This window comes from Corvus cornix, chromosome 9 (genome assembly GCF_000738735.6).
Source record: "Corvus cornix cornix isolate S_Up_H32 chromosome 9, ASM73873v5, whole genome shotgun sequence".
NCBI lineage: Eukaryota > Metazoa > Chordata > Aves > Passeriformes > Corvidae > Corvus > Corvus cornix.
In genome coordinates, this window is record NC_046339.1 from 15196768 (window position 1) to 15222090 (window position 25323).

At 38.5% G+C, this 25323-nt stretch overlaps 1 protein-coding gene across 7 annotated transcripts; it reads right to left on the reverse strand.

Annotated features, from left to right (window-relative positions):
• ZBTB38 (zinc finger and BTB domain containing 38) lies at window positions 1-25323 on the reverse strand. Of its 7 annotated transcripts, none has more exons than XM_039556967.1 (5): window positions 25261-25323; window positions 24105-24170; window positions 23207-23638; window positions 18968-19077; window positions 1-5873 (listed from the first exon to the last, which is right to left on the reverse strand). In XM_039556967.1, the coding sequence occupies exon 5, from the start codon at window positions 5871-5873 to the stop codon at window positions 2295-2297; it is 3579 nt and encodes a 1192-aa protein (XP_039412901.1). In that variant the 5' UTR covers window positions 18968-19077; window positions 23207-23638; window positions 24105-24170; window positions 25261-25323; the 3' UTR covers window positions 1-2294. The 7 variants fall into 7 exon arrangements, with proteins under 7 accessions (XP_039412901.1, XP_010404398.3, XP_019145426.3 ...); XM_010406096.4 differs by having other exon boundaries at window positions 23207-23343; window positions 25261-25275; XM_019289881.3 differs by lacking the exon at window positions 23207-23638 and having other exon boundaries at window positions 25261-25285.

Sequence of the window (25323 nt, forward strand, 5' to 3'; positions counted from 1 at the left end):
TAGGAATATGTTATTTTAATTAAGCAAAAACAAGAGTTATAATCACTCTAAAAATAAAATTAGACTCTTTATCAATCCTTAACATCTGCATTTAATATTTTCTTCTAAACAAAAATACAGATGCGATTATGTAGCAAATTACAGTCTTTGACAACGTATAGTATTTATCTTCTCTTACACTTACTTTAATTCTAATTTGGTCATTAATACTCAATTAATTACTGAAACATGTTACTTGTAGTAAAAGTGCCACAATTGAACTATAAACATGACATTGCCATCTTAAAACTGCTTTGCTATAAACTGTAGAGAATATACAGAGTTACAAAGTCGTTGAGTTTTTATCAAAATATACAAACCCTCCCAAACCTAACGCAAGCTAACAATATTCTTCTTATGAACTATACAGTTATATAAAATATTTGTAAAATTATCTTTGTATTTATAAATATTCTACCTTATTTGCTTTGGTCTATATTTATCATCATACAAGTCCACTTAGAAGATATCTTTGTGTATACTTTCTTTGAAACATCATTATACTTTCCTGTGTTTATTATTCTATTAACCTTATTTAAATGGAACCAAAGCTGCCATGAAACCAGAATTTCTCAAAGGGTTCATAGCATTCACCAGTGATAAAATAAGTAAGTGGACTATATTATTACTTCAATCAATACTGTATTATCATTTCAATTGTAGTTTTATTGTACCCAAGCTATAGTTTCTTTTCAAATATTCAAGAAGATGAAGTTAAGTAACAAACTGTGAACCAACACGGAGAATGAAGTCAAGGATCACTAACCCTTGTTGTGACTTAATTTTTTAACACTTCACAGGGATGAACATACATGACTACTGGCAATGCAGATACAGTACAACAGAGCCCTATCATATAAAATGCAACTTGCAGACATACACCTGCTTGGACTTTTTTAAGCATCTCCGTTAAAATGAATCACACTTCCACAAAACAGTATTAACTGGATTATTTTGGTGCTGTCTCTCAGAAGCCCATTATCCCAGTTCTTAGTGAACTGTGCAGTGTAAGGCTCACCATAACCCTTCAGTGTGGCAGGATGAGGGAGGCAGGAAGGCCAACACTCCTTCCTCCAGCAGCCCACTCCTGGCCCCGCTCTGCTGTGGCCACGGGACACTACTGGAACGGTGGGTGGGATAACTGAGAAGGGACATCTGAAGGTTAACTGTTGCATTTAAGGCATGGAGATGACAGGGAACCCCACAAACTGACCCTATGCCTGTTTATCCACAGGGATAACCTCAGGGATATATATGGAAGGAGGAGTCTTATTTACCTACTCCTCTCAATATCAAAGTATTTACGGGGAGTTGCTCTATTGTTTGTGTCCAGGCATTATTCCAGGATGAGGAGGAAAACTCCGTCTACATCTCCTTCTGTTGAGAAGAATTGTATTTCTAAAAGACAAGAGTTGCAGACCCACCAGGAGGTCGACATTTCTATACAGGATTTCTGTTTCATGAGAACAATTTTCTTTAGACCAATGCACCTGAAGAGCTCACCAGGCCATTGACACAGGGATTTATGCAGTTTGGAAGACTGGCTATAGTGAGTTCCACTGAACCTTTATTAAATGTCTCAGAGATATATAAATCTGGAATACTTCTCACACCAGCACTCAAGACTTCACAGTTATTATGGTAACTACAAAACTGAATATGGAAAGGAAAAGAGTAGTTTCAACTCCTGAATATGTTTTGTAAAGGCTGAGTTACAGAAAAGCATGGCAGAACTCTAATGTACTTCGGCACACCCAAGCCCATGAAACACTTCCCACCTTCACTTTAGAATACACAAGATTACAATTATTTTCTTTATAAACACATTACTTTTGGTTAAAAAAAAAAAAAAAAAAAAAGCAATATATGGTTTCTGCAGCAAAAATTCCTTCTACAGAATACACCATGAACCTACTTATTTCATTTGCCTAGAACAATTCTGACTCAAAACCAGAACTGTAAAATAGTTCAGTGACTAGTTTCTTGTAATGCTAAGTATAAGGGTTTGGGTTGGTCATTTTCTTTCTCTCCATGTTAAGAGTCTATTGTGAAAAAAGTATTTTGGGTGCTCCAAATTAAATTTGTATTATTGCAAATACTAGTATTCCTGTGTTATTTTTCTTTCTTTTGCATATATTGACACGTTTAGATGAAGAAATTTGACCTTACTAAATGATAAGTTTCCCCATTCAATACATCCATATCTTCTCCAATATATAGTTTCGGATTTTTCTTCTCTTTTGCACAGTTGTCACTCAGAGTATAACTTCTGGAGTTACATTTTGTGTATTTTTCACTTCGCTTCCTTCTGAGCCAAGGAAATGTGGATTTTCCAAAAGTTTAGTGCTTTCACTGCAAAACTGTTCTTTTCTATCTTGTGTTCCTGGACTTTTGAATAGATGTTTCTTCTGGTGCATTCCCAGAGCAGCTGCAGTCTTGCAAATTTTTGGGCACTGAAAGCAAGCGTATCCTTTTCCATTATGTTCAAGTATGTGCCTTTGCTCATGGTTCCTTTTGGTAGAAAGATACAAGAAGCTCTGAAAGCAGAACTGACAGTGGTAGCGTTTTTCTCCAGTATGAATTCTTTCATGTATTTTGAGTGTTTCATTTAAAGTGAATGCCTTATTACAGTACTGGCAGACAAAATCTTTAACACCTAGGTGAATACGTTCGTGTTTCTGTAAATTTCCAGGAACTGAGAAACATTTTCCACAGGTTTTGCAAGTGTAGGGCTTTTCCCCAGTGTGACACCTCATATGCATTTTTAAAGTGGATGGACTTCGAAATTGTTTTTGGCAAAACTCACAAGTGGAAGGCTTTGAAGCAGCAACATGCCAGTGCACATGTTCTTGAGCTTCTGGTGCGGAAGACTGGTCTCTGTCACAGAGCTCACAATGAAGATTAGGCATTTCTGTGTTCTCCTCCTGGCTGACTGCCTTTTCCTCAGGAGCATTCCTGAGTGCATACTCTCGACTGCATGTGTTGTGGCTTTCCACACTGATGCTCCTCCTCCCATGCTTTTTCCTCCACTTGGTCTTTTTCATTTTTCTTAGCTGTTTGGATTTCTTTTTTGGTTTGTAATTATAATAAGGTCTCCAGGGTTTATCACTGGAGTCCTGGTCACTTACATCATCACACATTTCTGTCAGCTCCAGGCATTCTGAACTATAGAGTCTAGATGGGCTTTTTTCTTTTACCTCCATTTCTGGCTCCTCAATGAGATTGTCCTGTTTGGACTCATGTTTGGATTTTCGGCCCCTTTTACAAAATAGCTTAGATCCTAATATATGTCTTTTTACAATGGCTTCATTACCGATTTTTACTGTTATCTGACAAAGTGGTGCGACATTGCTGTCAGCTGATGTTCCAGGTAAGGCAGGCTTTGCAATGTATGTTTCAGTTTTACTGGACTCTTGGACAGTATTTGTAGTTTTGCTACATGAACCTCCAGATCCTGTGACATGCTGCGTATCCTCAGTTGCTTCTGCTCTGTTGTACGGCAGTGTTTTCTTTCTCTCCTTAATAGTTTTTGATTTTGTAATGCACTTCCCGTAATTATCTGACCCGTACTTACAGTCATCACTTACTGACTGACTGGGTAGGTTATTTGAAGATTCTGTCTTACTGTTTTCTATGGAAGTGACTGTTTTACTGTGCATTATTACTGATGAAACTCTGCTACTGTGCATTATAACAGACGGTGCAGAGCTGCTGTAACTGATGACAGAGGTTGAATTTTCACTCACGTTAGCTAAAGACACAACCGAAGAATCACACTCCTGCGAACCAGAGTCATTCGCAGCAGTGGGAACTCTTTTTTCAACTGGGAAAAAGTCCCTCTGCAGGTCAGAATTTAAGATACCTACTCCCCAAGAGGAAGAATTCTGAGTATTTGTGGAAGATGCTGTGTCATTACATGAAGATGTATCCAAGGCCAGAGTTCTGTTGTTTGACATTATACTATGTTGAAAATTCAGTGGTGGCAGCTCAGAGCTAAGAGAACTCGGAATAAAACAGTTAGAAGAAGCAGTTTCATTAGCCTGGGTACTTGGTGGAACATTTTCATAGGAAGAATTTCGGTAGGATTTGTAAGGCAGTCGCCTGCATTTCATAGGTAAGAGTCGATACAGTTTGTATGGGTACATACTTGGTTTTAAACCCCCATTAGCTGTCTTTTTATTTACTGAGAGGCGATGGTCAATTGCATGGAAAGACTTCTGGTGATTTTTCAGTATATAGTAAGTCATGAAGGTCTCCAGACAGAAAATGCACTGGTAGCGCCTCTCTCCAGTGTGCCAGATCTCATGTCTGGTGCGGTACTCAGCTAACGCGAACACTTTATTGCAGTAATGACAAGGGTATGTTCTTCTCCAGGAATGCACATTTGCATGTCTTCGAAGGCTGGACAATGTGACATAACTACGCTTGCAAACGACGCAAGTGTATAATATCTGCCCATCGACAACTTTAACCAAATGATCTGTTTCTGGTAAAGTGCAGTTTGCATTAGAACAATCAGTGATGCTGTTTTCAGACAACAGAGGTTCTGTGTTTGCATATGAACTTCCATTCTGTCCCTCTGTAGCAGTATAGTTATCTGCAAAGTTTTGTTCATTTTCATTGTGAGCTGGTAAGTTACTTGATCTCATGCAGACTTGTTCATGACTTTCCAGTATATTTAGATTTGCAAATTGTTTGCTGCAGTATTTGCATATGAAAGTTTCCTGATGCTCTGAATGGAGCTGAAGGTGAGCAGTGAGTAACGCCCTTTCATTGAATGATTTTGCACAACAGTTACAACTGTAAACAGGTGGAGTGACAGTCGTCCCAGATGCAGAGACATCAGCAGAAGTGTTTTCCGCTTCTGTGGATACATGCAAATCTCCTGCTTTATTTTGAGATTTTGGAAAGGAAGTAATTGTCTGATCAGTAACTGCCTCATGCTGGGCTTCTGCAGTGGTTACTGTAGAGGCTGGTGCTTTTGCTATAGCCAAATCAGTACCCTGGGGCTTAAAGGCTGACTTAGGAGTACTACCTGCTTGTTTTCCCTGCTGAATGACTGGGGTGGCTTGGTGATTTTCGTAGCGGTCCTCACCCACCTGGTATGAAGGGCTGCTGTCCCGTTCAACAAAAGGTGCTCCTTGTGAAGTATCTCCCCCAGAAGAAACGGCATAGGAGTGTTCAGCCAAGGTACTGGCTGGCTCAGCATCTTTGCACACATCGCTTCTGTCAAGGCTGATGTTGGGAGCTTGTATTGTGTCAGACACCTTTTTAAAGCTGGCCCTCAAATCAAGGGGAGAAAACAAGTTGTTTTCTGTTTCAAAAATTGAGAATGCATTTGTAATTCGTGGTCCATTTGTCACAGCAGAATCTTCATGTCGCTTTTCGTGTTTTTCCTCTTTGACAGTCCCTTTTTCATTAACACAGTATGCATAGGGGCAGGGGGAACTTGAAAAATTTACATCTGTAAGATCTTCTAGAAATGATATTCCCAGTTTTTTCCCTGCAGCTGCAAGGTCCGTTACAGTCTCCTGCCTCTTAACAACTACTGTGGAACTGTAGATGTAATTCAGTATCTCTGTAAACACTTCAGCTTTGAGATCATCTAACTCCAGTACGTGACCTGAAATACAGATGGTACGACTCCAAAAAATGTTTTTAAAGTAAAGACTTGAAGCTGCCAGCACATTACTATGGGCTTTAAATTTGGTGTCTTCCACGATTATGGTGACATCGCATAAAATACCCCGAATGCGCTGTTCATTTAAAATGGAAAGTACAGTGTCACTGTGGAAGTCATCCTTGAGATCCTTTGAATGGGACATGACTGTCATCTACAAGAGAAGAAAAAGTAGATATATTTAGAAGGCATTTTTCATCCATTTCAGTTACAGATTAAGTTTATAGTTCTGTATTATTGTATATATTTTTTTTAGTTTATTAACTTTTCAAGTTTAAGAATGAGTAAAATTTTGTCATAACATTTCAGGTTTAAGTCATCTTACATTCACTGGTGCCAACACTACTGCAGGAAATGTCCATCCAGATCACAGAGGCCAGAGCAGCAGTAGCTCCTCAGCAAGAGGCAGAGGATCCCTCCCACTCCCTCCTGGCATGGAGCTGCTGCCCATCCTGCGCCTTCCACTGGGAATGCAGCCAATGGCTTTTGCTGTGCCAGGGGGTGCAGCAGGTCAGGGTCACCCTGAAGGACTCCCTGAAGCCTGGATGGAGTTCCCCAGTACGCCATGGAGGGACCTGGCACACACGAAGGGGAAGCTGGGTTGCTGTGGTTCTGTGCAGAATGAGGACTTTGCGTTCCGGGGCTGTTTGTCAGACACCTACTTCACAACACAATTGCATCTATCTCCTTACTAAACTTGTATTTAAATCACAGCAAGAGAGTCTCAATTACAGGATAAGGCTTTATAAGCAAATGAATGCACAAGGAACACAATTTGGTAGACAACAGTGAAGTACCTGTAACACTGTTATGTGAACAGAATTTTTTTTTTTTAATAGTGAATCAATTTATTAAATAATTTACACTACTTTAAAATTACTGAAAATTTGTGAGTAAAACAAGTAGAAAATAATGGAATAACAAGTAGAAAATAAGAGAATTTTTTCTTCAGTTATAGTTTAGATTTAGTGTTCACACTTTATAATTAGTGTGTTCTTAATTTCTTTCAAATAATAAGGTTTAACTGAAATAATAAGTACCATTAAATAACTGCTAATCAATAATAATGAGGTTTAATGCTGACAAAAACTATTTAGATTATCCAGGCTGTTACTACATGAATATACCGGTTCATTCAGTTGAGATAAAATATGCAACATATGGATGAAAAATACTCTGAAAAAAAATGGATTAGTTTGCCAGTTGAATTTGAATCTTGACAATTTCTGACAACTGAATTTAGTATCTGGTGAAAATCTGTCCTCACCAGATAGTTTTCCTCAAATTCAGATCTGTATCATATAGTGAGGTTTGTTCCTTTTTCCCCCATCTCTGAGTAGTGTTTTTAACTACTATCGTCCATTTCTGACTTCAAGTCATGAAGAAATAGTTGTGCTACTGGCACTTACCAATCACTACAGTAAAAAAAAAAATCACACTTCTTAAAGACCCTTTTCTTTAAACTTGTGGAAGCAAAATACACATTAAAGAATATTACCAACTACAGGTATTTTGTAAGACAGGCTAAAATACTACAACACTCTAATTCTAAGTTAGGAATTACCTTCTAAACACTGCTGCTCCAAACTTTAATTTTCAGCTTGAAAAATTCTACTATGACCCTTACCCTCAAATATTTTATGTTAAGAATGCCAATATATAAGATGGGTTTGATCCAAATGGCAAAATAAAGGCTTGACCCATACTCACTAAGCAAACAGCAATGGCCATTTAGAACACATTGGCTCTCTTACCCAAAATATTGGGAAGTAATCCTTTCTGAAAACTAGGGTCTTTATCATGAAGTTAAGTAATACAAGTCATACACCCCTGCTCTAATTAATCTAATTACACTTAGGACACTTTTATCACAAATCCACAAACTACTTCACTGCAAATCAAATTACACAAAAAGCAGCAACAACCTCAGTGTGAAGGCAAACCCAATATACTATGACCAAGACCACAAATTGGTATGTAATGGATGAAGCTTGGAAGTAAAATTTGTACCTTGCAGGATGGCTACTGCTCCTATCAGGAAAGGTGTTGTCTATGCAAATAGTCAAAATTTCTATTAGACTTTGATGGCTGAGAATTTTCAAGGCACAGAATTCAGAACAAAACTGTGATTCATAAAAAAACCTCTGATGCTTCCCATGATATGCCAAGGATGTCATGAAATGAATTCATCAGTATAATGGTGATAGAAATGTACATGAATATTATTTTGATTATTTGATCACTCACAGCAGCTGTAAATCTAGATGCATTGTTTTGTGCCTTGAAATCTTAAAATCACAGTTTGTGATGGATTTGTTTATTACACCAATTTGGCTTAAAATAAGGGATATTTACTTATTTGGAATGGCAACCTGAAATTCACAGTGTTTAGATATAGTTATCTGCTTTGGTTCAGTATCTAAAAACCCAGATGTAACTGTAGATAGTTTCTGGCATATCAGGTCTACAGAAAGCATACTGACAATACTTTTCTTCCAGCAAGCAGCTACTATTCCAGAATTGATTCCATTTTCTCACTGACAGTGTCTGAGATTACATCTGACTTGCTCATGTGATGTGGTATTAGAAACCAACATCAAAAATATTTCACAACAGGAGTTATTGATAGGGTTATTTCCTGAGTATAGGAAATAAATGATGTCAACTCTACCTCCCTGTTAACTGCCCCACAGGAACTTGCCTGTGTTTTTTCTGTTTCTTTATTGAAGACAGCTGGTTTTAGTTCAAAGACACATCATCTGACAGACTGTTTGCTAAGTGTATTAGAATGCTATGGCCATGCTGAGAGGCAAACCCAAGTGGGTTTAGTACGTGTCTTATTATTCAACTAATTATTTCAAAATTTATCCTCCTAAGGACAAAAGTGAGTATTTTTAAATTTCTACTTGCCAAGTACATAGATTGTCAGCTTTTGCAGTCCTGGATAATTTGGTATGCTCAGTAAAATACTAAATGATTCTTTGTGTCAACATTGTAGAAATGATCATTTGCTATTTGGTAATTTAATTTTTCTTCTTCTGTGTGCTAAACCATAAGCTAGATATCTCACTGAAAAGTTATACAGAAAAATTCCAGAGCAAATCAGTTTTTAGAGGAAATGCTTTTTGCTTCTTCATCTCAACCTACACATGCCCCAAACAGTCTATTTATTCATGTCTGTAATGATTCTCTACTGCCTTATATTTTACCTGTCTTGCTTCTTGCGTTTGTAAAAATGTGTGTGAAATGCTATAAAATCAAAATGCCCTACCTAGCACACACATAAATGGAGTATTTTAGGAGTATTTTACATTCCATTTGCAGTACATACTATAAAATGAAAACCTGCTCTTCAGTTTTCAAGGGAACACTACCAAGAACCAAGATACACAGAGATCAAATTTTCGGATGTGTTATTATTAAATATTTTTCACAAAAACACTGGAAAGTCCATTCAGAATGTAACTATTCTTCTGTATGATTTTTATTATAGAGTTATGGAAGAAATTTTAGTTTTATTTGTAAATGTTGCCCAAAACATATATAGATACCATTTGACCTATTAAAGGGCAACAAAACTCCTCAGGCAACTAATCCCTTTTTTTTTTGACACAAATATGTTATTTTCATACTTTTTACTCTCAATCCAGACACAAATCATTTCTTAGGAATCTGAACAGTACCTTTGTAGCATAACCTAATGGTCTTTGGTACACCTATAAATAACTTCAGGTTCAGAACAGCAGAATTTTTGACTGGGAGCTACAGTACTATTTGCAGATTTTCTGCAAAAACAGTAACAGACTTAACCTGTCATTAGAAGTTGTTGAATCACTTGGAGAAATAAGATTTAAATATTTGTCTGAAACTTAAGTGTAATGGTCAGTAAGTTTATTAAATTATAACAGTACCTTTTCTGACATCAACAGAACACCACTCCAGGACAACACTCATACATGAAAATAAGTAATATTAAAACTTAATGTCAAGATCAGAGATTGATGCATCCAAACACAAATTTGACTACTTATGCCTCACAGATGACACTGCTCATTATAAATGGAGCAGCCAGCTGTATGTGGACACAGCTGAGAGTAGAAGCTAATGTTAATTTTTATATTAACATTACTTTGAAGTCAACAAAGAGTTCACACGAAGTTTTACTATCCCATGAATACTAAATACAAATTTTCTACTACCAAACAGAACTACTACAATCTAGGAATATTCTTTTAACTTCTGCTAATCCTTTGAAATCCACTGCCAGGCAAGTGTACCCCAATACATATGAGAAGAGATTATTTTATTCCACTCCAGTCAGCTAAATTTGAAAGACAAGCTAGTGGCATAACAAAAAAAACTCCAAAGCATTAGGGGCAGTTGCTAGTACCCAGGCAAAATCAAAACCAGCAAGATAAATGACGAACTGTAGTAAGAATTCTACTTGTTTCCTTACTCCACAGATTTCTACTGGGATTTTATGGTGCTAATATTTTCTGGTACTAACCAACAGGACACTAGAGAAATATGTTCATTCCATACCTTCCTTATGTTCAGTTTTACCCTACTGTGTAAAGGTAGTCTTAAGTCCTTTTTTTTTTGTTTCCAGCCTGCTTCCCCAGCTGAGGGGGAACATTCACCTGTATCTAACTCTCCTGACGGACGTAGTTTTTGTTCTAGAGCCGAAATGGAGTCAGCCATCACCAACAAACAAAACCCCCCAAACAAGTACCACCCCCCCATTCCCCCCAGCTCTGATCCTTGCTTACCTGGAAACCTATTGTCCAACCAGCACTGCTACGGTGACTGCCCCGTTTTTTATGGAATCATTTCATCACTCCCATGTCGGCAGCAGGGCTGCCTCGATCAGGGTGCTGCAGCCTCCCTGCAACCTCGGGCATGCAGGGCCGTGCTCATGGTGTCTAATGATGTTAATGATGGCTAATGACTTTCAACAGCTCGCAGGAGCGTGCAGCTTAGTGCTCACTCTACAGAGCTACACGTTACTTCTTCAAGTGCATTGAGAGATTTTCTCTTTGAACTCTCGCTGCTCACATACTTCCCTGTTGCTCTAGAACAGCATTATAGACTTTAAATGTTTTTTTTTTTCAGCTTCGCACTTTCCTCTTTTAATTCAGGCAGCTGGGGTGGGGTAATGGAATTTAGCCTAAGAGCATGTCAGTGTTAGGAGACCTCTCATGCCGCGCGACGAACCACTCTTTCAGAGCCGGAACTCTTTCCCACTATTAGCATCCCGACCTCAATTCTCACTCCCTGCTTTACGCTTCCCACGACCTCTCCCACTGCACGAACAGCCCGCGCGGCCTCGGCAGCGCCTCGCTCGGACACGCAGGACGAGCCCGTGCGCGGGCGCTCTGGAGCTGCCCTGCTCTCCCGACCACGGCCCTTTGCCGCCGCGGGTGGGCTCCCCCGGCCCCGGGGCTTCCCTTCCCGCCCCCGGCCCGGTCCTGCCCGGCCGCCGCCGCCCGCAGGGGGGCGCTGCCCCCGCGCGGTGCCAGCCGCGTCCCGTCCCGCGCAGCGCGGTGCGGGGACAATCCCTGCACAGCCGCGGAACGCGGGGCCCGCAGGCGGCGGCTGCCGTCGCCTCCCCGTCCCGCGCCAGCTGTGCGCACGCGGGCCCCGGTGCGGCGGCCTCGCGTTATCTGTGCGTCTGCGAGCGGCCCCCCCCGCGCGGGCCCCGCATCGCGCCCTGCTCATGGCGGTGCCCGCGCGGCCCCCTCCCGCGGGAGCCGCCACTGACCTGCCGCCGCTCCGTCCCCGCCGGCGCAGCCTCGGCCCGCGGGCAGCAGCGCCCCGTCCCCGCGCCATTAACACCGGGCCCGCGGAATGTCCGCGGGCGGCAGGCGGGCGGTGGGTGCGGCCGGGGCCGCGTTCCCGGCCCGGCGGCGGCCGGACGGTGCGGCCGCCATTTTGCTGTGCCGATCCCGGTAATGGGATTGCCCGAGGTCTGCCGGGCAGGGCCGGGCCCGCGCCCTCCGCCGCCGTCGCTTGTATTCCCTGTCCTTATTCCGCAGCGAACGCCTCGTGCTCAGCTAATGCGGCCAGCGGGAGCCTCGGCCTCTCCGCCAAGCTGCTCATAGGCAACCACTGTAAATTCAGACGGATGAGGAAGCGCAGCGCTCCCAGCACCCGGCGCCTGCTCCACGGCCATCCGTGCAGCGCTGCGCACGTCCCTGAGAAATCCTCTTGGACCTAACACAGGATTTGAGTGCCTGACTCTTCTTCCACGCCTTTTCTGCCAGGGAGAAAGAGAACGTGTTTCTGGGCATACATAGCTTTGTGCTGCTTTCTGCCACTTCCCTCCAGAAAGCAGATATGAAACATTTCCTTGAAAAAGAATACCTGAAATAAATTACATTTGATTGCTGGATTATAGTCACATTTTACCCTTTTCCTTATCTGGTTATATTAGTTATATTTTTAAAAAATATGTGTAGAAACTCAGTATGAGGAAATTTGTTTTAGGCAGTATTCTTACTCATAATTTAGGTTTCTTAATATTTTTTACTGCCTCAGGAAACAAGCGCAACACTACCATAAGTGCTTCATAAGCAGTAACAAATGTTCCCGTAGATAAAGAAGGACAGAGCTTGATTTCATATGACCAGATGCTCCAACACATTTGGTGCAGTCCTCTCAGATACTGTCTCAGCCTGTCACTTCAAATAGTCAGCAAAGTCTGTTTTCTCAGGACTTGGAATCATGAAGCTTAGAGAAGAACTGGGCTTTGAGACAGGTGAAAAACTGTTAGGTAAAAATGAACAGTTTGGTTTTTGTCTTAAAGCTTGCTTTTGTCCAACGCTAACCTATGTTTATTTTTACAAGGTATTGTGTATAAGGCTTCACTGGACAGAAACTTTATTTTCAAATCTTAAACCTACGCATTAAAAGCACTGAATAGTAGGAACTGATTCACTTTAAACAAAAACCCAAAAATCCTGAAGCATGAACTATTTCATCAGTGCATCATTGTCACTCTTGATGGGCCTGGAAGTTAGAACTTGGCTAGAGCCTCTTCATGTAAGTGCTGCTTATCATCTCAGGAAACGGCTTAGTGTCAACATAACATAAAAAATCTACTATAAAGAGGGGAGGTCTTTTTTTTCCCCCAGTATTCTGTCTTGGAACTATCAGTGCTTTCCTGGTTGGTTAAAAGCTACGGAAAGAATTTTTTTCATGTCAGGAAATTGTAAAAATTTCAGTGGCTTACCGATACACACATCTTTCACTAATTTACACAATCCACATTAAAAGTTCATCTTAGAAATCCTGAACGTCTCTCTGAAGGGTTTAATTCCTTCTTTAATTCTGGATCACTGGAATTCTTACCTATAAGTTCACCTACTGAAGCAATGAGTATGTTTTTAGCTTGGGGCTCTCTGCCACCAAAATAGTATTTCTTTAATCTCATGGCAAATTGAGGCATGAGATGACCAGTAGCTGTTCACCAACAGCTGTAGGAGGGGGAACAAATTATTGAAGAACACAGTGGTTTTGATTGCAAAGGCAGAGTGTGTCCCAACGTTTTCCCAACCTTCATTTTTATTCTAACCTACATAACAGATAAGCAAAGTTTCATACTCACATGTAGGTTACTTTTAATCTTGGACTTTGCCTATTGCTTATTTGCTGTTGTTCCTTTATTACTATTTTAGATATGTATATACGTAATCATATGTATTAATGAAGGTTTTTGACACAAGTGCCATAAAAAGTATTTGTGACAAATGTGTTGTCAGAAACAATACAATAAAATGGATTAAATTAAACCTGTTGTAATCCCTTAAAAGAAATAAATGCCTTACTGAACACGCATCTTGAAACAAATTTAAGGAACATTAGGTTATTAAGTCCCCCTAAATGTTAATTAGACTTTATTTTTAATTGTTTTGAAAATCAGATGCATAACCATAATTTGTATAGCTGATACATTCAACTTAGAGATAATAATTTATTTGTACTTGAAAATTGGATGCTCTGGCAGTCTTAATATCTATAGACAATATAAAAGTTTTGGAGAACAAAAAAAAGAGTCAATTTTTCTCTCTTTTTTTTAACAGGGTGTTTTCTTAAGGCAACCTTAGCTCATCCACTAAAATAAGAATCACCTTTTCTGTGACTAGTAGTGTAATTGAAGGTACTAATTTACACACACACACACACACACACACACATATATATATATAAAATTTGAGCTATTGGGAATTCACAGACCCATCAGGTCCTTGTGTGTTAAAAATATTCTTGAGAATAAGAAATTCTTTCTAAGGCTATCTTGGCCTCACACAAGATTTTACATTATCATTCTAATGTTTCATGTAAAACCAAATGCATGCAAAGAAAATGGAGGCACTGGTGCTGCAGTCAGACCTGTGAATGCACTACAGTGATATCTGGGAGAAGGCAGACAAGATCCATTTGCTCTGCAGTCTTGATTCCAGGGTGTAAGCCCCAATACAAATTATATACTTCAGAAATAGTGAGCTTGCTAGAGTATATGAACCAATTCCTATTAAACACCTAAATGATTGCAAATCACAGCACACAAATACTGTGTTCATTTTAGAAGGAAGTCCAAGTAGTTTAGCAGTGGAGTATTTCTCATATGGTAAAATTGCAAGATACAGAGAAAATTTTCAGTGACTCTCTTTAAAATGTGTAAAACAGTTCCGAGGTTGATGAAATGGTGGTGTTTAGATGCTTTGCTGAAGTCTGATAATCTCACTTCTGCAACTTACGGCAGGTGGTATTCTTTCTTTAAGAGTATTTCATACTGCCTCGGAAAAAAAATGTGCCAATATTCCTCTCTAGTCAAGCAGTTTCAGTTCTTAAGCAACAGCAGAAAAAAACATATAGAGCATTACTCAGTCTTGCACATTCCTCATGAGCAACAGGAGTTTGGCTAGGATTTGACTAGTTTCTGTCTCAGTACCTAGACCAGCCTATCCATGAGAAAAATGCTTGTATAGACTCTCATCTTCATTGCTCTCCCTGCTGAGGTGAGAGGAGCCAGTGGTGCTGCTGAGAAGGAAACACAGCTCCTCTGCACCCTCAGACAGGCCAACCCTTCACTCAGGAGTGGGGCACACTAAAGACCCAGCAGCCCACAGTGGCTTCAGCTCCCCTTTGTGGTCCATGAGCAAGGGAAAGCGTTCCATGTGCAACCCTTCTCCTCTTACTCAGCATCAAGTGGAGGGAGAAGGAGCCCAGTTACAGCACCTGCACCAGCCCCCTGCTCCTTCAAGTCTGGTGCAGAGCAGAGAATCCTGGGACAACTCACTTGGCTCTCAAACTGCATGAGCTGTGCATGTGCACTGAATGAAGTCTTTCTCTAAGAAATGCTGCCTTCTTAAAATTTAGGCATGGCCTAATCAGAGTCCTGTTGACACTAAACAGGACACAGAAGCAATTTTTAAAGGTGTAACTACATCTTTTTCTCTTCCACCAGTCTGAAAAAGAAAATGAAGCAACAACAATAACTAACATAAATCCAAATTCTTCTCTTGCACAAAATAAAAAAGCTTATGTTTTACTTTTACTAAGAATCAGCTGACTTTACATCTTGCTATCTCTGAACAATCTTAGTATTATTTTCCGTTTAAGTCTTTGCTTTATGTGCTGCTGACAAGCCATTTTCTAGCTGCCTACACTTGTGGGACATACCATTTTTTAGCTAGCAGAGATCAGTTGCAAACATGAAGCTATGTTTACAGACAGAGTGACAACAACAGAAATTCTTCTGTTGCTGACTGTCGTCAAATGTAGTGATTAATATATTTGAATGGCTTTAAACAAAAGAATCAAATGAAACATTTAGGTTTTGTTCATTCAGAACAATTACTATGTGCTATTCTATTGCCTGTTTGGTTATCAGAAAGATAAAAGTAGTTGAACTCAGCCTCCATTTTCCAATTTTCAGAGGAAGCATCATTTGAATATGGGAGCCAGCATCCACAATGTAGGCTCAAGGCTACTGTTCTGGGTGAGGTGTGCTGGGGGCCAGGCCAATGCAGCTGTTCTTGCCCTTTACTACAGCTGATGTAGCAAATCATGATGGACTGGAAATAGAGTTCAATCCCAGCCCCTGCAAACACCTCATTCAGTTGGTCTGCCAGATTGCTGGACACAGCAATTTTGGAAACCAGAATTGGTCTTCAAGCTGTTAACTGGCCACCACTAGTCTCCAGTATTCCTTAAAATATTGTAAAATATTTTTGGTTTTTCTGTTGTTTTGGTAAACCAAAACCAACATACAAGTGATAGCTATTGCTCTGAGTCATCACTTTAGCATGGCCAATATTATGACAACTTACTGGACACACAAGAACTTAGTATGCTCTTAAATATTCTTATGCTCCGTTTTGTGCTGACTAAGGTGGCCCAGCCAGAGCCCTGCTCCTCCTTTTCCATCCTACTGCACGTTTCCAAACTAAAGGCTGAAGCAGGGCCTCTGCTCATGCAGTGGAGAAGGACTGTAGCAAAAGCGGAGAGCGTGGCAGCACAAAGAAAACCGTGATGGCTCCAGCACTGGTTTGTGCTGCTTGCTTTGCCCCCAGTGTGAACTGCTCAGCTCTGAGCTCAGCTCAGGTGGGGGACAACACCAACAACAAAACCAAATAATAATAATAAACAAACCCCAACAGTTGACTTGCCTCTCCCTAATAATTTCCCAAACTCTTATTCGCTCAAAAGCCTTAATAGTAGCGTGTGATAGTATATAACCACATTGTTTATGGTTCAGGATCATGAAAAGATTCATGTGGCAATGTTCAAACTATCTGAAATTAATACTAGATTCTGGTATTGATTATCAATTTGGCTGCTGAAAGTTATGGAAATGTTGAACATTGTCAGGATAATCTTCATTTCCTAAATCTCATTTTTATATATGAAGTCTTCCCTCTTACTAAACACTCCAAAAATACAAATGGAAATATTTTCATTGATTTCAAGGAAAATTTAATTAGGCTACTTGTCACATAAGCAACTTCTCAGATTACACCCACTGAATTAAAAACCAAGATCTGCAGATTTTCATTTTCCCCATCTTTTTAATTAAAAAGATTTTAGACTTATTTCTTAAAACTATGTAATTTGGGGATAACCCGAAAGGATTTATACGCTTTTAATTTCATATATAAATTAATACTTTAAGAAGAAAGGCCAAAAAATAACCTATACATAAACTTGCTGAAGTCAGTACACAAATTTCTCAGAACTGATCTTATTTATCTGAGCTTCTTTTTAATACAGGACTGAACGCTTGCACAGAAAGTGTGAGTGCTGCCTATATTCTACATCTAGATATTCCAAAAGCCCATGAACAACTGTCATTTCAACTTCAACAACTGTTTCTCCACCCCTGCCTTTTCCTGTTGTTGACTGGCAGAAGACAACACTTGGGTCATATCTCTTTGCCTGGATATGTTGGATAGAGCAAGCGTGCTACAAGCAACACCAACTTCATTTTTATTTAGTGGCTTTAGTTTGTCACTATGTAAAGCAATATGATCATGCTTGCTTCTGAATGCTGGTGCAAGATTGAAATTGAGAATGCCTGAGCATTTCTGAAAGAAACTATAACCCATCATTTCCATCCATATTTTGTTGCTGAAAGCAGTGCTATAAGTATTCAGAATCCTAGAGGAAGGTTTCCATTTGCAGACCAAGCCTACCATGCCAATTTTATCCAGTTATTGCAAGCCCAATTGAAAGTGCAATGATAAAAAATCACAAGAGATATTTCCATAGAAAACATGAGGGGTTTCGGTTAAAACCTTTGAGTATTAGGAATCCACATTGGGCCATGCCCAGAAATCTTTTTATATGGTGATTTTCAAGATGCATGCATTATTGTGAGCACATGGTATGTAAAGGCATTGGACTGCTTAATAAGCATTCACTGACACACATCTGCAGCTTTGCTAATGTACCTTTTATTCCTATGTGGTTGTCAAGGAAACAGGTTATGGCCCAGTATTCTGTCTAAAATGTACTAAGCAAGTGTTCTATGATAATTTACTTAAAATAGGTACAACTTAGGTTTTGTAGCTCATTGCTTCTGTAAATGCAGGTAACCTGAATTTATCTAATTGTAATGTTTCACTGATTAGTTTAAACCACCAATGCCATTTTATTGTCTCTGAAAATCCATTACCATTTTCTATGTCACACAACACTGTGTATTAAAAGTAAATTTAATTACAGAAAGCATTCTGAGATATTCTAGGAATTGAAGAGGTTTTTTTAGCTTGTGGAGTTGTGGTTTTTTGTTTTGTTTTTTTTTTTAATTTGATTCCTTACCATACATTCTGCCTGGTGACCTTAATTACTAATTTCAACTTAGAGATACCACAGCAAGAAAGACTCTGATGCAACAAACCATTTCCTACCAAAATTTGAGCAAATAGTGCCACTGAAATCAATGGGATTTCTCCCTTTCTACAACATGAATTATACTTGGTACAAAGGACCACATTAAAAATTAATGAATTAATCAGGATTTCACTGATTCTTTCATTCAGTACATATATATATAAAATCTAAAGCACAGATACCAGGCATACTTACTCTAACCAAGATTATCATTGGACATCCACAATAAGAAAAAAGGAAACTGCTAATATTTGAAGAAGCCGTGTAAAATGTGAACTGTTATTTTGAACTATCCTTTCTGATTATTTATCACAATACTATATTTGAGTCTACAAACTGCTCTTTCCAGCTCACGAATCAAGAAGCTTTTTACTGTCCCTGATTACAGTAATGTATAAAGGTAGAGATTCTATGAACTATACCCAGCTTAACCAACACAACAGTGTCAGAAATGGGCACTGGCACTGAGAGTTCCTCTGCCTTTACTGGGTGGCACAGTTTTGTAATGAACACTCATGACTGGGATCCAGAGCTAGCATCCTGGCACGCTCAGGAGGTTTGTGTGCCTACCAATATGTTTGGTTTGTACAGATCACTGGAGGCTGTAACAACCTGTTTCAAAAACTATTCTGTCTGATTTTGTTTGTCCAACCTCTCTGGCAATCCAGCAGGAACTGGAAAAATCCAACAATATTGACATGAGAATAGAGCAATGTGGTACCATAGTGAGAACAAATTTTAAGTTATTGTAATAAATTAGAAATTAACAGAAAATATACTGTAATGCAGTAGTGATGGTATTAAATAATTTAGCTCTATTTCTATATAAGATTATCCCATAAACTTACCCACCTAAAAGCAGGTTGTTCTTCTGTTAGAGTCTTTTAAAAGTGGTGTTGACAGGTATTTTCACCAAAACCATCTCAGTAATTTTGTGAACTGTGTGGCTACAGTGTATCAGCCTGCAAAGGAAAAAATCCAACTTTAATGACTGAATTATTGGACAAGTACTAAGTTCCACATACATTGCGTAATTCGTCAGAATTTTCCTTGGGGTGCTGTAGGACTCCAAATCTACATCTGGGAATTTCAGAACACACCAGCAATAAACCAGTACCATTAACCAAACTTCTGCTGCATTGTTTTATTATGATTTAATCTGTGTAGTGCAGACTGGACATAATGGTATGTTCTAGACAGAAATGTAAGGATGTTTTCAAGTTTAAAGTAGTTATTTTGAAAGACATTTTCTTTCTCCTCTGTCTCTTCCACCACCTTTCTTTTGATCTCTCTTGTCACAGATATCACCACAGTATCTGTGATAATGACATTTCTAGGCAACTCTTGTTCTCTGGAATACACTTCCTGTATTTCTCTGTGACGATGACTATTCATCATTGTCAAACATCCTGATTTTATTATTATGTATCCTAAAGCATCCTAAAAGGTTTTCCTGTAACAGTATAAAAATTATGTGGAACATGGTTTTGTTTCAAAGGTACTGAAAAAAATTAAATTGTTCCCTAGAGAAATTGCAAAATCATGCAGATAAGGCCGTATGACTCAGCTGATAGGCATTCATACAGCAGCAAGTATGGAGCAGCAATTAAGAATACATAGCTCCATCCTCCATTTGCAAATACACTGTATGTTATATCAATAACATTGTACAGGGAATACAGGATCCATTACTTTTGCTTTAAAGGTAAGAAGATGAGCTAATTTTTTTTGTTGGTTTAGTCTTGTACATTTTTAGTATATGTTAATTTGAATAAGAAATCTGTAGCTCACATCTGCCCGTAACAAAGGCCAGAATGAAAGAAAATTGCATTAAGTCATTATTATTACCTCAAATTCCAATAAAGGCATATTAATGAATGACTAAAATAAGCTTAAATATCATATCTGGAGGACTCCAACAGTAAAAGATCTTAGCAAAGCTAAAGATTTACCAAATTTGGTAATACTGGAATTCAAATATAATATTACACACAATAAGGCCCTTTTAATACTTAGTAAAGCAATTTATGTGATGAAGTACAACAGACACTAGATACCTCAAAAGGGTTAATTAGTACCTATTCATTACTACCAGAATCTGTTTAATAGTCTGATAAATATTACCTGAACGCAGATAGTTTCCCACTGAGAGACCTGCCGTTTCAAATCAAAATGAAGGTTAGAGGCAGAAGTAACCTTAATTAGAAAGGCCATTGAAAAACGTAGGACAGCGTCCAAGTGAATAATTTTTTAGTTTGATTTAATTTTTACTCATGCTTTTTTTAGATTTTCTGTTAGGCAGAAATGGAATTTGCATGGATAAAAGAACAAATTCCAATTATAAAAAGGGAGGCTCAGTATCAACAATTAGATTTCTGTGATGAAACTGAACCCCCTCCCCTCCAACCCACAACAAAATAAACACAAAAAAACCCAACAAGCCCCTCTGACAATAACATTTGCAGGCTGTACTGGAGGTGGGAAAAACTGCACCTGTTCCTCCATGCCCTGGTTAGCCACCTCAGCTAAAGAATAAAATGGATGAAGTTTACAAAAGATTTTTATGCACCTCTGACTACAACATTCTGACACTCTGCATTAGCTGGATATAAGTGCCACTGAAATACCTACAGCAACCCACATATAAAAGTCAAACTGGAAAGAGCTTGCTAATTACTGGACTCCTCCTTAATAAAGAAATCAGTTTCATTCGCTAGAAGAAATTACTGTTCACAGGCTGCCAATGAGTTTTTCTGGACTCACGGAAGCACTTGAGTTCACTCATATTCATTACAAGAGGACTTGCACCCCTTAACAAAGAGCAAATTTGCAAATGGATTTAAAACTACTGTAGGGAAATGTGCTCATGTAATGGAGCTACTTTTAAAAATGCCTTGAGTGGGTATGTTTAAACACCAAGATATAATAAAAACAGTTTATTGCTAAGTGCCCCATCTTTTCTAAAGATAAGCATCAGAGGCAGTAAATAGATTTGACATGGCATTTGCTCAGCATTTCCTTTAAAAATAACCACACAAGAAATAAACAAAGAAATGCACTTTCTCACTACATTTAATGGAGACCTCCATATTAACATTTTAGACAGGAAAATAATCAGCAGAAGCAAGCTACTGAAGATAAATCAAATTACAAAAATTGCAGACTTTAATACATCACTTGAGAGACGTCTATCTGTTACGTTTCAGTTCTGCTTCTTTAGGTGGAACAGAGGAATACTGCACTGCATTAAATTAATCTTATAATTATGAATGAAATGGTTTTATTGTCATGTTTATGATGTGCCTATTATGACACATGACAAGTCATATTCCTGAACAGTTATACTTTGTTCATTTGGAATGCACTGAACTGGTATATTTAGAAGTAAATGAGAATTAGTTTAATATTACTCATACTGTCAAGGTTATTGATAATTGGCTGTGCTTCTAAATACCTCCTCTGCACTCACTTTCAGTGCTGAGTCTTCCACACAAAATATACTCAGTCATTTTAAAGTCAAGGACATGAAAGGAAAATGGCTTCCCTGCTGCAAAAGTCTCATTGCAGTAGTGAGAATTTCTCAAGTCACGTACAAAGGGGATCGATGAGGAGATACACTACGTTATAAGCTCAGTGGAGACATTCAGTACCATCTGATTCTGTATAGGCAGTTACCTGTGGTAAACATAATATTTAACTTTACTGGCACTGTAAAAAATATTAGCTAAAAATAGAAATAAAGAATTATAATACTTAAATTTTGCAAAATCTATAAGGTCTGCAAATTACCGCAGACCACAAGTGAGCTTATTCTCTAAAGGCTTGTTTAAGGTCTGACAGGTATTCTTTTGCAGCATGCTTAAACATAGTTCTTTACCTGAACTTCAGAATGGGTCCACTATTTAAAGAAAGGTTTATTAGCATTACTGTGGCTGAATTCAGCAAAGGTGGAAGAAGGTTTAAACATACTTCTGATTGTCTACATTTGTCAGCTGCTAAATATTTTAGTGATATTTTTATACTTGTGATAATAAAACTATTACTTTATATACACACAGTACAAACCTTGACCTACATGCGAGGCTGGGCTATATTAAAAAAAGAAACCAGGGTACATTTCTGGGAACAACCAATGCAAACCAGGAGGAAAACAGGTTTTTGTGTGTACAGCTTTATAAACATGGCATCGTTTAAGAACTGATATCCGCATGGAAACATAAAGTGAGATCACATTCTCAGAGGAAACAACTGCAACATTTCCATTTGCATTGTGATATTGCTATTAAAGAGAATAACATCTTTCTACATCTCTACAATTGAACCTTTTAAAAAGATTTGGTTGCCAAGGAAACTGGTTCTGGCCCAGTATTAATCTGAAACAAATATATTATGAAAGTTGGTGTAAGTAATACAATACTCATAATGATTGTTATTCTTAATGTCCAAATTCAGGTTTTGGTACTTAAAGCTGTTAAGTTTTTATTTCGTAATTTTTTTGTGTGTGTGAAGTAAAACACATTTCAGTGAACTGATACTCAGTTTCAGCTGACAGGGCCATCTATATCAATGTCTCTCTTTAAAGTTCTCCTACCTTTAAATAAAAATAAATACTGCAGTTTTATGTTTGTACCCAATACTGAAAATATAAGCATTAAAGCATATTTTTCTCTATTTAATATTTCGCACAAAACACAAAACCGCTTATGACAGAATTTAAATATTTTTCTTTTTTCTAATCTCCCTCAATTTTTATTTCTGCCTTTTAGCTGCAAGCTTAGTAATGCTTATAGTCAGCTTTAAAATGTAATGGAATCAATAGGGTTTTCAAAAATTCTTTTGTTGCATAAGCGTTGCCACGCCCTTAGTACATATGATTATTTTAACAGACATGATTGCTCCACTTTCACAACAGATTTTAAAAAAACAGATAAGAGTAATTGTCATGCCAATATGTGAAGCCAACAATTTAATATAGGTTGTTTTCATTAACAGTTTAGTACATTTTAAAATTGAAAGCTACATTCCAAAGCCCATTTCATGTTCTTGCAACACTGACCAAGAAAACAGTAAAACATGCAAATCTCAACCTACCTGCATGTACCACTTAGAGCAGTGTTAACATGGCAATGCACCCAGCCATTTTTATGTAAAGCAATGGAGATAAGTTCTATTCTTGGTCTTCTTGATAATTTTTTAGAAGCAGTTGTCAAAATTCAGATGGGAAGCAGCTTGAATAGACCATGAGCAGGAGAACCGAGTTTATCAACAGGGAAAGCAGGAGTGGGGAAAAAAAAAAAGTCCTCATCCAAGATTTTCCGAAACTGCAAAACACAGTTGGCTTTTTTTTTTTTCTGCTCCTCAGAGGGTTCAAAGCTTGAAGCTGACCACTGCAAAGGCCACTTGTCACATTTACTGAAAATCAACCTATTGATATCACAGCTGAAAATATAAACTCGACAACCAAAGCCCATTGCACAACGTGGACTGCGTAAGAGTTAAAAATAGATTCGACGTGCCTCCTACCTGCATAATAAATATGTAAGTTTCAAGTGCTTTAATTCGATATTCACATTAATTAACAATACAATATACATTATTTAAACTACAGTAAATGCAAGAAGAAAAAGGGTGACACCATCTGGAAGCACAGTTTGCTTTTTTTTTTCCCTTTCCAAGGGCTAATAATGTAGTTTGAATGTGATGACAAGCTAACAGCTCACCACATTGCAAATGAAAAAAGAATTCTTAAGGTGATGCTCAAATATCTAAGCCTGTAATGAAGCACAAACCAGTCTTCACTACTGCATGGCATGGCACACAGACCATTTACATACTCACATTTGAGACACCAGGCACAGTATAATGAATTCAATACACAGCATGCACACAGCACAAGCAACGTTAATCCTGCCTGCCATTTTAGGCTTGCAGGAGTAAGATACATACTGCAGCACAGCACTGGTAAGGGAGGAGGCAAGGGACAGCTCACCTTAAATGCAGTATCTGATTAATGTTGTAAGTGACATTGCATATCAGCTACAGAGTCTTGGTTCAACTGGGTGGGAGGGAACAAAGAAAATTGTCATCAACTGGTGATGCAAGATGAGCTCCAGTCACTAACACTGTTAGCAAACTCCAAATTCTACAACGATACAGTAGTAGGCATTTCAAACTCTTATCAAAATCTGCTTGTGCAATGGCTGAGTCGCCTGCCGAGGAAAAAAAAGCCAGTCTTCTTGCTTATTGGAGAAACGCTGCATCCACTACAGCAACATCCTCTTGATGCAGAAAGATTTCACGTCGCACATATTAAATCCTGGATGCATTTGCTGTGCTTTCTTAATTTTTAAGTTTCAGAATTAAAAAATAAAATAAAAAGCCAATGATAGCAAAAATAACATAGCTAAAGGTCTAATGTTTAGAAAAATAAAACATTTTTTTTTCTCTCCTTTCTGTTTTCTCTCTTTTACAGTCCATCAGAATCCTGAGCAGTATTGACAAACCACACAAGCACCGGGTCTGACTGCATGATCAGCTGTCTGTGTCTACGCTACACCCTGTTAACCACAAGCAGTGTTAGAGCTAAATATATCTGCAATGCAGAAACAGTAGGTGCTATGTGGTATACCATTCTGATTCGTTTTAAGATATTTTTCTATCCTCAGATATAACAAATAAAACAAAATTTGCTGCTGATGTCTGTCAAGCATGGTATCTGTCAGACTTACAGAACATAAAAGCTATCCTAAGTACGCTGACCTAGATAACACTAAGAAGACTTAAGCAGCGTGCAAGCATACTCACTGTCAAAGCAAGGAAAACGAAACAATGATTGTCTAATCAAACTGAAAGCAACAACTCACTACCACAGTATAAATTCCAAAATGCTACATATTGTATATGCACATCTCATGTTTTTGGAAGACGCAAAGCTCCTTTGTTGTTTTTTTTTCTCGGCAGCTTTTCTTAGTTACGGTTGCACAATGACATTCTGACATCATGGAGGTCAATGCAGATACTAAAGTGCTGTCGTCTTTAAGAAAAAAAAATTTAAAATATAAAACCAGAGCTGCAAATATAATGATAATAATAACAATAATGATAACAGAAAATTTCACATCACCTACTTAATGTCTTTCTGTTACCTTCTGAGATTAATAGCATGCACGTTGTTCAGCCGCATACGTTAAATTGGTATCACCCTCTGC